Source organism: Hevea brasiliensis, chromosome 15, assembly GCF_030052815.1.
Source record: "Hevea brasiliensis isolate MT/VB/25A 57/8 chromosome 15, ASM3005281v1, whole genome shotgun sequence".
In the NCBI taxonomy this organism is placed as follows: domain Eukaryota; kingdom Viridiplantae; phylum Streptophyta; class Magnoliopsida; order Malpighiales; family Euphorbiaceae; genus Hevea; species Hevea brasiliensis.
Window position 1 is genome coordinate 51,547,299 of NC_079507.1, and position 16,647 is coordinate 51,563,945.

Consider the following 16,647-nt stretch of genomic DNA (forward strand, 5'->3'; position numbering starts at 1 on the left):
AAAAATAAAAAATGTACTAGAACATTGAAATAACTTCAAGGCAAGCTAATACCATTTCATTCTTATAATACCCATTTTTTAATTTTTAATTCTTATCAACCTGACTCAATAATAATAATAATATTAATATTAAATTAAAGAAAACAATTTCTATTTAGAACAATAATAGCAATGATATATATATATATGAACCATCTGTTTTTTATTAAATCTATAAACAAAATGGGCTCACTCTTTTCCAAATAAATTATATTTATGCAATCATATTCTTATTAAAATTTTAATCTTAACACTACTTAATATCTAAGTTCAAAGAGATTTACGTTTAATAAGTTTTAAGTTTATATTATTAAAAATTATTAATTAAAGAGTTCCTAATAATAATAATTTCAATAATTTTAATCTAAAGTTACATTGAAACTTTTATATATAAATAAAATAAAATAAAAAGATTAATTAAATAAAATAAAATAAAATAAAATAAAATAAAAGGAAATGATTAATCAAATAAATAAAAAAAATAAAATATAATAAAATAAAAGGATTAATCAAACAAATATCATATTATTTTACGTTTTTAAATAGGATGACCTAATTAGTAAGGATTTCGTCCCGTGACACTAACCAATTTGATCATACGGACGTAGCAAATTCTTCCTGTCAACTCTCTCACACTAAAACCCCTTAAACCCTAAACCCTCCTCTGCCTCTCGTCTCTCAGCTCTTTCTCTCAAGTTGTCAATGTCCTCATTAGCAAGCAGAGCCAATCCTCTCCTCAATTCTCTTCCTCATTTCCTCACATGGCGTGCGCTCGGCTTCCGCACCATCTGCAGCGGCCGCCTCGGCTTTGCACCCTCCGATCCGGACCCACCTCACGCCGGAACCAAGGTCCTTGAGACTTTCAAAGAAGAATTCGAGATTGGATCGCGCCTTATTACCCTCGAAACGGGGAAAATCGCTCGATTTGCTAATGGCTCTGTCGTTTTAGGCATGGAAGGAACCAAAGTGCTAGCCACAGTCACTGCTGCTAAAGGCGACTCTGTTCGAGACTTTTTACCTCTCACTGTATGGTCAATTCTCACTTTCATTTTCTCTGTGTATTTTCTTTACAATTTTCACATTTTCAAATCAAACAGAATCCCAACAAATGTAATATTACTTGGCGTCATGTGATGGAATACTGGAGTTAACGGTGATTTAATATGTTTTGTTTCCCAAAATTTGGTGAAAATTTATGCCTTTGAGAGTTATATATGTATATAAATTAATGTCAAGATGAATGTAAATAATTTCATATCATGATGATTTATGTGGGATGTATATTAACTGTTTGATTGGTCTGAATTTAGTACTAGCTGTTTGATTGTTCTGAATTTAGTCTAGTTTCCATTTCAGTGATGGACTATGATTTTTATCACAGTAATTTTTTTTTTCCCACTGGAAATGAAATTCAAGTATAAATATGCTCTTTTTAATAGCTTGTATGCATAGTTATCAAAGGATTAAGGTGCACAAAGGTGCCAAGGGGTCCTGGAGCGTAGGGGCGCTGGTGCAAATAAAATAAAAGTCAAATAAATATGAATATTCCATCAAACTTCAAATAACATAAAACTAAAAATAATAATAAAAAGTAATAAGCATTCAAGTACTAATATATTAAAACTTGAATAGTCTTTTAATGTCTCAAAACTAAAGTCAAGCAATTATAAAAAAACTACTCTTCAATCTTTACAGTGTAGCATCATAATGTTCTTCATCTTTCTTCTTCATCTTCTCCTGCATGCTCATCTTCAAAATCAATGTCTTCATCATTTTTCTCATCTTTAAGAACTAAAAGAGTATTATTTAGTTCTTAAGTTAGTGGATGATTTTTTTTTCTTTTTTTTTTTTTTTTGGCATAGATCTTCAAATAGGTGCATATGCAACATTTTTTTTTAAAAGATAATAAAAGAGTGCTAGTGTTGAAAATTGAAATATGGAAGGTTTGCAATCCTGAGTGTGGTGGTTTGATCAGATTTTGGCGACTAATTATCATCAACAATACTAATTTCGAAAACTTCTTGGATTTTGGTAGATTGATAAATTTCGAGTTGAGTGATAGTGCTTTTTGTTAATGGAAATGCTCACTCAAGATGGAAATAAAGGCGCGCCTTTCTAGAGTCTTGCGCTTGGAAAAAGGCGCATGCCTAGGCATATAAGGCAAGGGCCTAGTGAATGTCGCCCGCCTTTCTCCTATAAAGGTGCTAGGTTGGGAGCCTTGAGCCTAAGGTGTGCTAATAATGAATTTAGAACTTTTTAATGTTAAGTAGTCTGTTAGGTGGGTATTTGTCTTCTGAGAAGGCGTTTGTATTTTTTGCAACACTTCTTTTGGAACAAATGGGATCTCTATGAAATTGGGAATAGGTGGTACTTACGAAGCCTTCTTTTGGGTGTGGGATTGTTAACAACAAAGGAGAAATTGGGTTCGTTTTCTATAAGTCAAGATGGCAAGATGGAGGGGTAAGAGCTAGGACGTGGTATTGTCTAAAAAACTCTGACAAAACTGAACATGAATGGGCTGGAAAATGAAGTCCATTTTCTAGTTTATTCTTGTACCTAAGGATATGGATATACTGACTTCAATTTTATCTATTGCTTGATGATGCTGGTAGATTCATTTCATGGGAGGATGATACTTAGTTATCTTTGGTGTTTTTGTGCCGGCCATTGAGTGGAGATTAACAATTTTTGCTTTTGAAAAGGTTGATTACCAAGAGAAACAATTTGCCCGATGTGTAATTCCTAATACATTCATGCGAAGGGAAGGTTCTCCAAAAGAACGTGAGCTCTTGTGTGGTCGTATCATTGACCGACCTATTCGACCACTCTTTCCTGTTGGATTTTACCATGAAGTTCAGGTATAATGTTACTATCTGCAAGTTTATATATATATATTTGCATCAGTCCTCCTTGGTTCCCCTTTTGCACATGATATCTCTTGACATTTGACAGATATTATTAATTCATAGGTAATGGCAAGTGTTCTTTCTTCAGATGGGAAACAAGATCCAGATGTAATGGCAGCTAATGCGACATCTGTTGCTCTGATGTTGTCAGATATTCCTTGGGGCGGGCCCATCGGAGTGATACGCATAGGAAGGATTTGTGGACAATTTATTGTTAATCCAACCATGGATGAGGTAATAGTCAATGTGAATTGCTTGCTAATGTTTGATTCTCAAAAAAAAAAAAAAAAAAAAAAAATTCTTGCCAATGTCAATGTTGTTTGCCTTCATGCTTTAAGTTCTATTTTTGGTGTTCATGAATTGCTTGTGCCATTTCTTTCATCTTGTTATTTTCTCTCTATAGATATTCAAAACATATAAACTCAACTCAACTCAACTCAACTCAACTAAGCTTTTATCCAAAAAATTTAGGGTCGGCTATATGGATTTGCTTTTTCCACTCTGAACGATTTTGGGTTAAATCCTCAAAAATGTGTAATGCTTCTAGGTCATGTTATTCAAAACATATAAACAAAGTTATAAAATGCAAAGAGGTCCTGGGGTCTAAATGCATGCGTGCATGAAAAAATAAGTAAATAAATAAAGTTTATTAAAAAATTAAAATTAGATTCAAATAATCATAGATTTATCTCTATCTAATCAAACTCCTCAAAATTATCAAACTACTGAGCATTAATAATCACAGAAAAATACATAATATGAATATAGACATCATCATTAATATCATTTTATTTTTCTCTTAAAGAGAACACTATAAGAACTTGTTAGAAAATAAAACAAGATGAAGGTTTGCAAAGATTGGGATTGCAGGAGCTCTTGTGGAATCATTACATGGAGGGCTTACTTCTCCTAGGCTAGTGTCAGCAAGCATTGCTCTAATTTGAGTAATCTTAGCAACTTCTAAGTTAACTAATAGATAACATAGCTTTTTTTTTTTTTTTTTTTTTCCTTGGATGTTAAAACAAATTAAAAAGAAAAAAACAGCAGGTTGCAGCAACCCAAGCAGGTCTGGGGAGGGAGAAGGAAATTTTTGTACTGAGAAAAACCCGAGTGGGAGAGAGAGAGAGAAGGAGAGGAGGGAAGATAAAGAAAGAGAAAGAAAAACCCAAATGGGTGGTGTGGAGGAGAGAGAGAAGTATAAGAAGGAGACAAGGAAAGAATGAGAAGGAGAAAGATAAACATACTTGGTTCGATTTTGAAACCCACCAGCAGGCAGTAGTAGCAGTTGATCTTCTGTTCTAAATCTTCTTCCCTTTTTTTTTTCCCCTTTGGGCTGCTGACATTGAGAGGGAGGAAGAAACCCTCATTTCTTTTGTGCTCTCTTATGTAGGGTTTGATTTGGTGTGGGCGAAGGCACATAAGATTAAGTAAAAATTTAAAAAAAAAAGAGGACTGAAATATAACTGAGGCACGTCTTTGGTGTGCTTGCACCTGGGTGATGTTGCCCACCATTTGTCATCAAAAGGGCTGAGGGTTGTGCCTGTGGTGCGCCTTGCTTGCACCTCAGGCATGCCTTTAACAATAGTGCATTTAAATGCTTATGTAACTTAATTAATATCGAATGGTCTATCTCATATTGATATATAGTTGACCCCTCAATGCAAAGGATGGAAAATGTTTTATGGAGGTGAGTGGACTTGATCCCAATTTCTTTCAGTTATGTTAATGGGATTTTATCATTGGTTGTCAATGGATAATTCCATGTCTTGAGGTACAAAATAGTGGTTTATTGTTGCCTTGCTTTGCCTGAACTTGTGAAAGATCATAGCATAAGACAAGTTAAATTCATAGCATGAAGAGACAATACATTTTGAATTAAATAATGACACACGCACGCCTGCACGCACACACGTGGCACTAAAAATGCAAAGCAAATGAGCAATGGATTAGAATCTGAGTCAATCATGTTTTAACAAAATCTTACTTGGAAATTAGGCCCACTTGTAGCTCATGCAAGAATGAGGCATTTTCAACAAGCACCAGTCAGTACAAACAAATATTGAATTTGCATTATTACTAAGTATTTTCTGAAGTCCTTTTTCTGCAAGTTTGCCAAATTTGCGCCTTTATTTCACAATTATGATTTCTTTTGTGTTCTTTGAATAAAGCCTTTTGGCTCCTCACCTTTAATAAAAATACATGTGTGGCCTTCTTAACTTGCATGATTTGAACCTTGCCAAATTTCTACTTGTTTGTTTCCTTTAATTTTCTTTTTCCTCTCTGGTTTTTCATTGCATTTCTGTGACATTTTACTTGAACCTAAAGATCAGGTCATTTTTTTCTGAAAATGTTTGGCATTCTTTTGGCTACTGCAATGCCACAGTATTTTAGAATTCTTTAGCATTTTGGTATTTGTTTTATGAGGTTCTGCTTCAGTGTTGACTGTATCTTTCATAACATCCTACAATTCTTAATGATTACTTTGCTTTGTTAAATTACATTTGACTTCGTATCTTGCACAGTTTGACTTAACAAATTCAGAGTTACTTTAAAGTAGTTAAAAGTTAGTTCAGCTAGTACATGGATCATCATACTTCGAGATCATGTATGTTCTTTCATTAGTCTGATTCGTACATATTGTGTTTAATTCAGCTCAGCTTAAGTGATCTGAACTTAGTATATGCCTGTACAAAGGACAAAACCTTAATGATAGATGTGCAAGCTCGGGAGATATTGGAGAAAGATCTGGAAGCAGGGTTAAGACTGGCACATCCAGAGGTCAGTTTTTATAATTTTTGCAGTTACTGTTTTGTTTCAGTTAATAGAGAAGTGATAAGATGCTTGGCTCTGATCTTTCAGGCTGTTAAGTATCTTGAACCACAAATCAGACTTGCTGCCAGAGCTGGGAAGAATAAGAAGGATTACAAACTGTCTATGGTGTCTGAAAAAACATTAGAAGAAGTTAGAAACTTAGCAGAAACACAAATTGAATCTGTTTTTACGGATTCCTCGTATGGCAAGGTGCATACGAACTTCTTTGTGCAACAAACCTTTTTTTTTTTTTGAGGGATTATTTTTCTGAAGCCTAGGTTCTTTGCATGTGCACGCTTGCACATGCATGTAAGAAAACAAACATGGCAAATTTGATTATGTTTATTTTCACTCGTCTAGTTTGAACGTGGAGAGGCTTTAGATAACATTACACAAGACGTAAGAAGAAAACTTGAAGAAGACTGTGATGAAGAAAGCTTAAATGTTCTTCCAAAGGCAATAGACACAGTAAGGAAACAGGTAAGCTATCTTCTGAGGAAACAGAAATCCAGTAGGTTTATGCTTTATTTCCCAGAATTTGTAGTTGAAATGAATCGTTGAAAAGACATCCATATTCCTCTCCTTTTTTGAGTGGATTTAACAATGAACTGTTACCAAGGTGTGCCTTTTTATATATATATATATATATATATATATATATATTTGTTGTTTTATTTTGGTAACCAATTAGGTTGGAATTGAGGCTTAGTTTAGTTGGATTGTTTTATTTTTTGAAAATTGTAGAGCTTGCTTATTTTATTTTCTTTACTTGTGGCTTTGTTTTCGTCCATTCAATCTGGTTTCCGTGATATGATAATTTGGGATTTGGCACCTGAATAAGCTGTTTTTCAAGATATGCTCTACAGAATAGACAGTTTTGTTGTCAATTAGGGCTTGTGGGCTTCCCTCACCCACCTCAAAAGAAACAGTTTCTCTCTAATGTTTATGCCTACTTGAGTTCTCGCGTTTGCAATTTTCTTAAATCTTACAAAAATACCAGGTTGTTCGCAGGAGGATTATTTCAGAAGGATTTAGAGTTGATGGAAGACGTCTTGATGAAGTCAGGCCTTTGTATTGTGAGGCTGGTAATTTACCTCTATTGCATGGATCTTCACTTTTTTCTCGTGGAGATACTCAGGTTAGTCTGCATTTTTCTTTTACTCATATTTACAAACTTTTAATGCTTAAATGTTGAAAACAGGTAGAAATCTACTTGTTGAATCAAGCTGTGTTTGAATAAGTCTGATTATATAGGTTCTCTGTGCTGTGACACTTGGAGGACCTGGAGATGCGCAACGCATGGAATCCTTGGTTGGACCTCCAACAAAGCGCTTCATGCTGCACTATAGTTTTCCACCATTTTCAATTAATGAAGTTGGCAAACGAGTTGGCTTGAACAGGCGTGAAGTTGGGCATGGTAAAGTTAATTTGCAGTTCTATATTGTTATGTTGTATCAGGAAAATATTGAATTAAATTACGTCTCATTTTTTTGAGTTATCTCCTTTTTTAGTTCAATAATCTTGTATTAAGCTTCTTATTTGTCAATTTATGTCATCAATGAAGCATAGTTGGCACCTGTTATTATTCTGAACTGCCAGTGTTGGCAATATTTGGTAATTCTGTCTTATGATGCATTATTATTTTCCTTCTGTATATTCATTAGTGAAATTCACATACTATACGGGATTTTAGAAATAGTAGTTCCAAGATAACAATGTGCATAATGGTTCTACGTTAAGCAAGCTGTTATCTTTTCTTCTTGGCTTCGGGTTTTGGCTCTCAGATAACTTGTCTATTCAATTGATGTTGATTAAAGCACTAGACATCTTAAATTATTTCAAGGCAATAAATGATGTCTGGAGTCTTCACTGTTACTAGGAACCCTTGCTGAGAAGGCTCTGCTTGCTGTTTTGCCTCCTGAGGATGATTTTCCTTATACTGTTCGTGTCAATTCTGAAGTCATGGCATCTGATGGTTCAACATCAATGGCAACTGTTTGTGGAGGTATGCTTTTCACCCTACTATATCTGTTCTGCGCTTCCTATCTACATGAAAAACTGGAGTTTATTTTGTCCTTGCTGTAAAAATTTTGATTTTAGTATTGAATCACTTGATTACTAAGAAATGTGATTATATTTCTTGTCATTATAAGTATATGCAGGACTGTTCCATTTAGCCTTTTGTTAATTATAGAAAAACTAGCATTAACGGTTAATGCCCCTATCTTTTTCCATGTAGGTAGTATGGCTTTGATGGATGCTGGCATTCCATTACAAGAACATGTTGCTGGTGTTTCTGTGGGTCTTGTTAGCGAAGTTGATCCATCAACTGGTGAAATCAAGGACTATCGTATACTGACTGATATTTTGGTGAGATGCTTACTTCGATTTACTTGAGTTATTGCTAACATGGTAGATAAATGCTGTGTTTTCTTTTATATGCTGCTATTTCCTAATAAAAATGCTAAAGGTCTTTGAAAGTTATTAGAAACTTTTGCTTGCCATTCTTCCTCATTAATCATATATTTTCAGACTTTAGATCTTGTCAATTCTTCTGTCAAATGATTTTATTTTAAGAGCTTCTGCATGAGTTATGAAATTCACTTTCAGGTTTGGAAAACCGTCTCAAGCTTTCTAAGTTGCTTCTAATAGTTTGCTGGACATTTGATTTCTCCAAGGGCCTCGAAGATCATTTGGGGGACATGGACTTCAAAATAGCTGGAACACGTAATGGAGTTACCGCAATTCAGTTAGATATAAAACCTGCTGGAATTCCTTTAGATATCATTTGTGAGTGTTTAGAACACGCACGTAAAGGCCGCCATCAAATCCTTGATCACATGGAACGTGAGATTAGTGCACCACGTACTCAAGATGACAGGAATCGTCCTCGGATAGGTTGAATTTTCTGTGTCTACTGCATTTTTTCTGTGTGCATTATTGTGCTGGCTGTATTCCTTTTGTGCTTAACACAATTTTTATTCATGATGCAGCTACATTGAAGTTCAGCAATGATGTTCTTCGTCAGCTAATTGGCCCTCTTGGTGCTGTTAAGACAAAAATTGAAGAGGAAACAGGTCTGAGTCATCAGTCATATAATTATTGGCTCCTTTCTGAAACTATATTAGTTTGTCTTGCACTAAATTGTAATGCCCTTTTTTCCATTCAACTAATTAAAATTTTCTAATTATTTCATAATTGATGGCATTATCTTGTTTTCTGATTTTGGTGTAGACCTGAAATAATGCATTCCTATATGGCAGTTTAACCTTGTTATTTTACTTGATAGAGTTTGGTGTGATATTATCTGAAATTGAAATATTTATTCATGAGAGTATCATTAGTATCTGTTAACGTCGCTGGCTAGTCTCTCTAGTAGGTCTTGTCTTTTCAAGATGAAGTATTTTTTATTTCTGGGTCATCTAAAGTCTTGCTATCTTTTAGTTGCTTGTCATTTGTTAACTGCATTCCAAAGAACATGTATGGGTTTGCAATGATATCACTAGGGAATGACAACCATCATACAATTTCCTCTGATATGTATTCCAAGGTGCAGAGAACTTATCAATGTCACAATTAATAAACATGTTTTAATTAATTTTGATATCTGGATTATGCATTATGGACACCCTTTTATTTGGATTATGCACTATTTTGTATGGGAACACCATATGTATTTTTTTTTTTTTTTTGGATGCATGATGATCTGAGTAAACTCATTGCATAAATTTAGAAAAGGATAGATTACAAGATGACTCATGATGTTTGGCAAAAATCACAGATTAGTCCTTGTTGTTTGAAAATGTAACAATTTAGTCCCTCAGATTTAATTCTGTTAACAAGGAATTCCTTAAATAAATTGAGCAGTCAACTAAAAAAATAATTATAAAATATTTAATAAAATCATAAATCCTAAAATACCTTTTTTTTTAATTTAATTATATTTGACTAATAATACTAAAGAGAAAATGGGGAGAAAGAGAAAGATCAATGGTTGGAACTAATGTTTCTAAACTTCTCAATGTCAACAGAGCCTAAAGGCGCCTCTGGTCACCCCACAACCATTCCCTTCCGGCTACCGTTATACTTAGGAAAACAATTGATTTTGCGAATTGAAAATAGGAGCAAAAGGCTTTTTTTTTTTTTGGTGGGGGGGGGGGGGGGTTTGCGATTGATTATTTAAAATTGGCTCTCTTTTAATGATTTGGGGATTATGTTTGTGATTTGTGGTGGACTTGGTTTTTTATTTTAATTTGTCATTTCAAATTGTTCTATCTCTTTCAATGGCAGCAACATTATTTTTTCCCACAAAAACCAGTACAGGTCTGTAATGCTTCAGAGCCATCTGTTTGTAGTTAAATTGATGCTCTGATAATTGATTTGTGGTTGCCAGATGAAATGGCATAGATTTTTTCTTTTGATTTTTGTGTCTTGTGATTTAAGAGAGAGAGAGAGAGAGAGAGAGAGATAGAGATAGGATGAGAGAGAGAGAGAGAGAGAGAGAGAGAGAGAGAGAGAGAGAAGAACAAGAGAGCGGGGGAGGGAAAGAGATTAACTTATTGAGGTTATTTTGATCATTTTGCATTTCACTAATGGTAATTTCTTATTAATTTGGACAGAAGGACTATGTAGTTAACATAATTAAATTTGAGAGACACAATAGTTGCATTTTCAAACAGTAGGGACTAATCTGTGATTTTTGTCAATATGAAGGGTCATCATGCAATTTATCCTTTAGAGAATTTCATAATTCAAATGATTTCATCAATATATTAATATGTTAATGACTATAATTGATTTATAATTGCCCAATCCAGGAGCCCGATTATCTGTTAGTGATGGTACACTTACTATTATTGCCAAGAATCAGATTGTAATGGAAAAGGCACAAGAAAAGGTATCTATCATGTCCAATTGTAATCTCTTTTGTCTCTTTTTTTTAGATTTATTATTGCTCCCTTTAGTAGTAATTTGTATCAAATGGGTTTGTTTTGAAGCAATGAATTATACTTCAAAACTTTGCAATCACTTTCACCAGGCCTTGAAAATTAGAAGAAATAAAATTAATGCTTCTGAAGTTTGGTCATGTTAATTTGGCTATGACTTTATCAGGAAACCAACAATTACAGAACTTTTAGTGTAGAACAAATGGTCAAAGGTTTAGCAAAAACTTACATTATTAATGAAAATTCAACTATGCTCACAGATGGAGTGAAAGAATTACTAATAAGCATTGTTATTAAAGGCTCAAGGCGCACTAAGGCGCCAAGGAGTCTTGGAGCCTAAGCGTAAGGCGTAATGCGTAGGCGCGCACCTGAGCGAGGTGAGGCGCAAAAGTGAAAAATTTTAAAAATCCATAAAAGTCAAATAAATGTGATGCTTTTCTTTTTTTTTTTTCTTTGGCATATATCTTGAATTAATTTTGTTGGTTTGAGTTTAAGTGGTAATCCAATTTGTCAATGAAAGAGCTTGCTAAAAATGGAAATAAAGAAGGCATGCCTTTTCAGAACCTTGTGCCTGGAACAAAGGCGCACACCTAGGCGCATAAGGCGCTAGGGTTCGAGCTTGGTGAGCCTACGCCTCAGGCGCGCCTTTAATAACTATGCTAATAAGATCCTTTATCGTGCTGATGAGTTTGCTGAGCTATTATGTTTGCCTGGAAAATTAGTATGTCTGTTCAATCCCTGGAAGCACCAGCACCTAAACCCTTATCTAGATGTGTGATTGAGAATATGCCGAAGCACTTGTGTTTCGGCACTTGTGTCGTTCGAAGAAGAAATTTATTCTAGTTGGGTTTGGAGGTTAAGGGAATTGAAGCATCTTCAATCAGGAGTACAAAATAGAGTAATTTGGTTTCACAATGTTCTGCCGGAGCATATGAGATTAATACTTAGTTTCATGGAAAAATGATCAGTGTTGAACAATATTGTCATTATTTCAGTGGCTGTTGTGCCTTTCTTTACCCAGTATGATACCAAAGAAGTGATAATGACACTAGTCAAAATTTCAAACCTGCTGTTTTTTTTTTGAAGCCCTACAGCAAATATCTTGAAATTTTTTGCTAGTCCCCCTTCCTTCCCACATTAATAACCGGAGAGTGGCAACTGAAAGTTATTGCTCATCTTAAATGCATTTATATTTTATAGTTTCTTTTAGATGGAATATATTACAGGTTACAACACTCTTTGTGACAATAGTTTAAAGTTTACTGTCTCAAAATCATAGCACAATAGTCCTCTTTGTACCACGTTAGTTACTTAATGAATAATGATGAGTACCGATATTTTTGTTATTGTTATAAGTCACCCTAAGTACATTTGCTTCTTTTTCTTCTTCTCAGATTGATTTCATGGTTGGCCGCGAAATTGAAATTGGTGGGGTTTATAAAGGCATTGTAACTTCAATAAAAGAATATGGTGCCTTTATTGAGTTTAATGGTGGCCAGCAAGGTCTGCTGCATATTTCCGAGTTGTCACATGAACCGGTATGTAATTACATGGTTAAATATTCTTTTAGATGCCTATGTATTGTTTCTGCTTTGTTGTCTTGTTGACTGTAAATGTGTTATGCTCTCTCTCTCTCTCTCTCTCTCTCTCTCTCTCTCTCTCTCTCTCATATTTAGCACCCCCAACCCCTTCCTTTTTCTTCACTCAACATACTCTTTGCTATGGTCTAGGGGTTTTGACAAGTAGATTGATTTGACAGTTAGTACAAGTTGTGTCAGTAGTAGCTGAGAGTGAATAACTTTGTTGTGGTTCTGTTTGACAAGTATTGACAGTTTAATGGACATTGTGAAGCCTAATAGAATACATTGGCAAAATAGGATGACAGTGAATTCACAGTTGGAAGTAGGCTGTTCAGAACTTTTCAAAATCTTACCATTCCACTGAACCTGATTCATTCTAATGCACCTTTCTTGGGATAATGATCAGTCTTGGCCTGATAATTAACTCAAACTGATAAAGTCAGGACATTTCGGATTCAAGCTTGCAAAATTTAAGATAACCCGAGCTGAACCTAACCTGCAATGCATATAAGTCTACAAATTGTGCTTCTCAGCCTATTTGTTCCCAGTGAAAGTACTGCTCTTCTTTCTATTCAAGGCACACAAGCCCTCACGCTGTAGATCTCTCTCCCTTTGTCTTTCTTCTTAATCATTGTTTCAACATTTTCAGAATTCTAAAAATGAAAAATCATGAACAGTCACAAAATAGCTTTCTTGAAGGCTTCTTTTCATTGCATTCTTTGTTCGAGCTCTTTGCTGGTGTTTGTTTTAACATTGTAAAGCTGATTATATATTGAGAATCTTGATTAGATTTGGAGCATTTATATGGTACAACCATGAGTTTGGTTTTCATCAGTGCGGCCTTTTATGGCTTTTCCTTTGTAAATTCTTTTGGGATATTGCATGATAATTGATAATACATTGCTATCTTGCATATGGTGCATATAGCTATGTTTGCCACACATCGTATGTGCCAATGGGGTTTCAAAGCTCATGTGAGCTTAGTATGTCAAAAAGGTGTAGTAGTCTATCTTCATTGTTTTGAATAATGGATAAATAAATGGCTTTATATAGAGGAGTACAAATGCCCACAAATAAAGGCCTTTAGAGGCTACAACCAGGCCTAAGGTCACCACTGTTTTGAGCACTTTGCATGGATATTTGTTTTATGTTTTTATTGCTAATACCTTGTGGGATCTTTCATTGTCTTTTTAAATCTTATACCTGTGGTTCTTGGGTTTATGTTGGAGTGGAAATTGATTTCCTATAGTTAGTTGTTTAAGGTATGGACTGATCTTAGACTAACAAAGAGTATTGATAGAGGAGATTGCTTAGGTCTTCACCAGAAACAATGACCAACAGGCACTGAATGAAACTGATTTATTGGAATTTCTTTCACAATAGTTGTTGGAGGGCTTTGGTTTGGAAATTGTACAAGCTGAGACATTGGGTTGGCTGAAATTTTTAACAAATCCTACTCAAACTGACCCAAGTTCAGGTCCTGTTGGAAGATGGCTATTAAAACTTGATTATGGATTATTACGTGTAACTTAATTTTCCTTCAATGGTTAGGCCATATATGATTCACACATGTTCAAAAGCTTGCAGTGCTTGAGATTGATTTGGAGAAATCTGGTTTGATTTCTCACTGAATTGCTTATGGATGGTTTTATTTAACCAATGTCTATTACAAGTGTTAACCCCTTTGCTTTCATTTTACTTTGTAAAATATTTTTTGTGTCCTCCCTTTCACCAGGTCTCTAAGGTTTCAGATGTAGTATCTGTTGGTCAGCAGCTTTCTTTGATGTGCATAGGGCGGGATGTTCGTGGTAACATTAAATTATCCCTTAAAGCAACTTTACTTCAGCCAGGGCAATCGAAGACGAATAATGTGGCTGAAGGACCTGTTCCTGCCATGAACGAAACTCCCAAGGTCTGGGCCTCAGTTGAGAGTGTGTCTAATGAACAAGATGAAGTGAAACCTATGGCTGAGTTGCTGGTGAATAGAAGGGTGGTCAGTTCAACATCATCATCACCAGCGCTTCTAATTCGAAGTGTTGAAGAGTGTGACGAAGAGGAAAAATCTGCTGGTCTGAGCGAGGATTCCAATATTACATCTAAAACCTCGCAGGCTTCAAAAAGGAATAGGAAGTCAAAAACAAATCTACCTAAAAATGATGACTCACATTCACCATTTCCTAGTTCTGTTATCTTTTCACATACTGAGGATAGCTTGAATAATAACGAGGCTGAAGTTGAGGCTCCTATCAGTGCAAAAAATTTGAAACTCGGGACAAAGGTTACTGCCAAGATTTACCAAATTCGTAGACATGGGTTGGTCCTTGATTTGGGTGGTGGAGTTCGTGCCATGTATCGGTTTGAGGTATGAGTTAACTTTGTACTTGTGATTTTAAAATGGCCTGATATTTTTCAGAACAATAGCTCCATTTCCACCACTGTCATGTTTATGAATATGAGCACATTCATTTTATTGGACTTTTACTGTAATATCTAAGAAGCTTCTGAAAATTCAGCCTATCATTGCAATTATGATGAGGGTTATTTATATTTCAAGATTTATATATAAAGCCTTTTGTGTTGAAAATCCAAAATTTCAATGATGCTTTACCTTTTATTGGAAAGGGTGCATGGAATTTACTATCTTTTCATTGCCTTGCAGACAAATGGCAAGAGGGAATTTGAGCTGGGTAATGAGCTACGAGTCAAGTGTACAAGCTTTTCCAGCAAGGGGGTCCCAATAATGTCTTTGGTGGATGCATATTAATCATCACAATGTCTAATTTAATGGCCACAAAAATAGCGACCAGCAGAAGTTGAGTCGAAGAAATTCGTGTGGCAATACATACCAAAAATTGACAGAAATTTTGCGTTTCACTCGCATCTGGACGAGACCTGTTCGTGGATATGGCCTTGGTTTGAGCTAGCCTTCGTGATCTAGCAAAAAATTACTGATGATGGTGCTCATTTCAAGATCAATGTTGCTATATGTGGAGCATTCTGACCTGGTTCTGTCGTTTAAAAAACTGTGGTGTTATCATCTATTGCTCCTAACCTGAAAATTTTGGTTTGCTGCTTTTGCTTATCTTCTTTTTTTCAAAGTTCCTATGTTGTAAGAAAATTTTTACGTTGTTTATGAGCCGGCTTTTATTTTGTTCAAATTTGAGTACTAGCAGATAGCCTGGCCATGTACTAATTCAGCTGGCCCGTGGCCAATGGTGAATCTTAACCGGACCCAGAGAGGCTGGTTTTCCACAGCTTTGGGCCGGTTAAGGGTGGTTATGGTTTAGGTTTCAAATTGAGATAATTTAATAGTTAAAATATTTATTTTTCTATTTTTTTGAAATAATTTATGATTTGAACCAGATCGATTTTTCTGGTTCAAATAGTCTCTTTCAATTTCTATTTGGTTTAAGTTCATTGAGTGATGGACTGCTACTGGTTCTCTCTCTCTTTCTCTCTCTCTCTCTCTCTCTCTTTCGGGTTCCAGAGCGATTGGAGTTGGTGTAACACGCCAAAACCTCTCTCTCGGGTTCCAGACCGATTTGAGTTTGTGTGACACTCCAAAACCGGCCCTTGCCTACCCCTGCTAATAGAAGCTTTATAATTTCTTTATTACGTCAAACTTGTTTTATGTACCTAATGGACACTCGCATACTTTGCTGCTCCCGTTTTCAACCCTCTTTTCTGGTTATGGTAAAATTATTTTAATTTTATATATTATAATCAAACATTAATTAATCATCATAATTATAGCTAAAATGGCTAAATGAAATTAAAAAAAATTAACTAATTTATGATATGGTCCTTAATATTTTATTCAATAAATAAAATAGCTTTTAATTTAAATTTTATATTTAAAAAGAATAAATTTTATATTAATTATATATAATAAATAAATATTTTTATTTATTATATAAAATATATTTTAGAAGCATTACATATTTTTAAGGATTTAATCCAAAATCGTTTAGAGTGGAGAAAGAGAATTTATATAGTCGACTCTAAATTTTTGAGTTAAATGTTTAGTTGAGTTGAATATTATATAAAATATATTTTATATTTATTTTTAATTAAAATTTTATACTAAAAAATATTTTTACTAATTAAAATTAACAAATCATCTTTTAAACCAAGACGAAAGTTTAAATCAAATAATTTTTTATTAATTAAATAAAAATTTAGCAACCATATTATTATTTACATGATAAAGATAGTGAAATCATTTTTCTCTTAATCTCATCAGTATTTGGCTCAAACTAGTGCTAGCTAGGGCAGGCCCTGAAACCCCTAATTATTTTCTAAAGGATGCATCTAATATAAGTTTGATCTCGAATGAGAATGAGTTTAACAACAATTAAATTAGTT

At 34.4% G+C, this 16,647-nt stretch overlaps 1 protein-coding gene across 4 annotated transcripts; it reads left to right on the top strand.

Annotated features, from left to right (window-relative positions):
- The first annotated feature begins 624 nt into the window (after nucleotides 1–624).
- On the top strand, nucleotides 625–15,614 carry LOC110657531 (polyribonucleotide nucleotidyltransferase 2, mitochondrial). 4 transcript variants are annotated; one of them, XM_021814773.2, is made up of 16 exons: nucleotides 625–1,065; nucleotides 2,742–2,897; nucleotides 3,009–3,179; nucleotides 5,598–5,723; nucleotides 5,805–5,966; nucleotides 6,117–6,236; nucleotides 6,757–6,894; nucleotides 7,011–7,173; nucleotides 7,636–7,761; nucleotides 7,996–8,126; nucleotides 8,435–8,654; nucleotides 8,750–8,833; nucleotides 10,574–10,653; nucleotides 12,097–12,240; nucleotides 14,018–14,644; nucleotides 14,942–15,614. In XM_021814773.2, exons 1-16 carry the CDS (start codon nucleotides 742–744, stop codon nucleotides 15,044–15,046), a joined length of 2,877 nt encoding a protein of 958 aa, XP_021670465.2. In that variant the 5' UTR covers nucleotides 625–741; the 3' UTR covers nucleotides 15,047–15,614. The 4 variants fall into 4 exon arrangements, with proteins under 4 accessions (XP_021670465.2, XP_057992147.1, XP_057992148.1 ...); XM_058136164.1 differs by having other exon boundaries at nucleotides 5,640–5,723; XM_058136165.1 differs by lacking the exon at nucleotides 625–1,065 and having other exon boundaries at nucleotides 2,759–2,897; nucleotides 3,097–3,179.
- The last annotated feature ends 1,033 nt before the right edge of the window (nucleotides 15,615–16,647 follow it).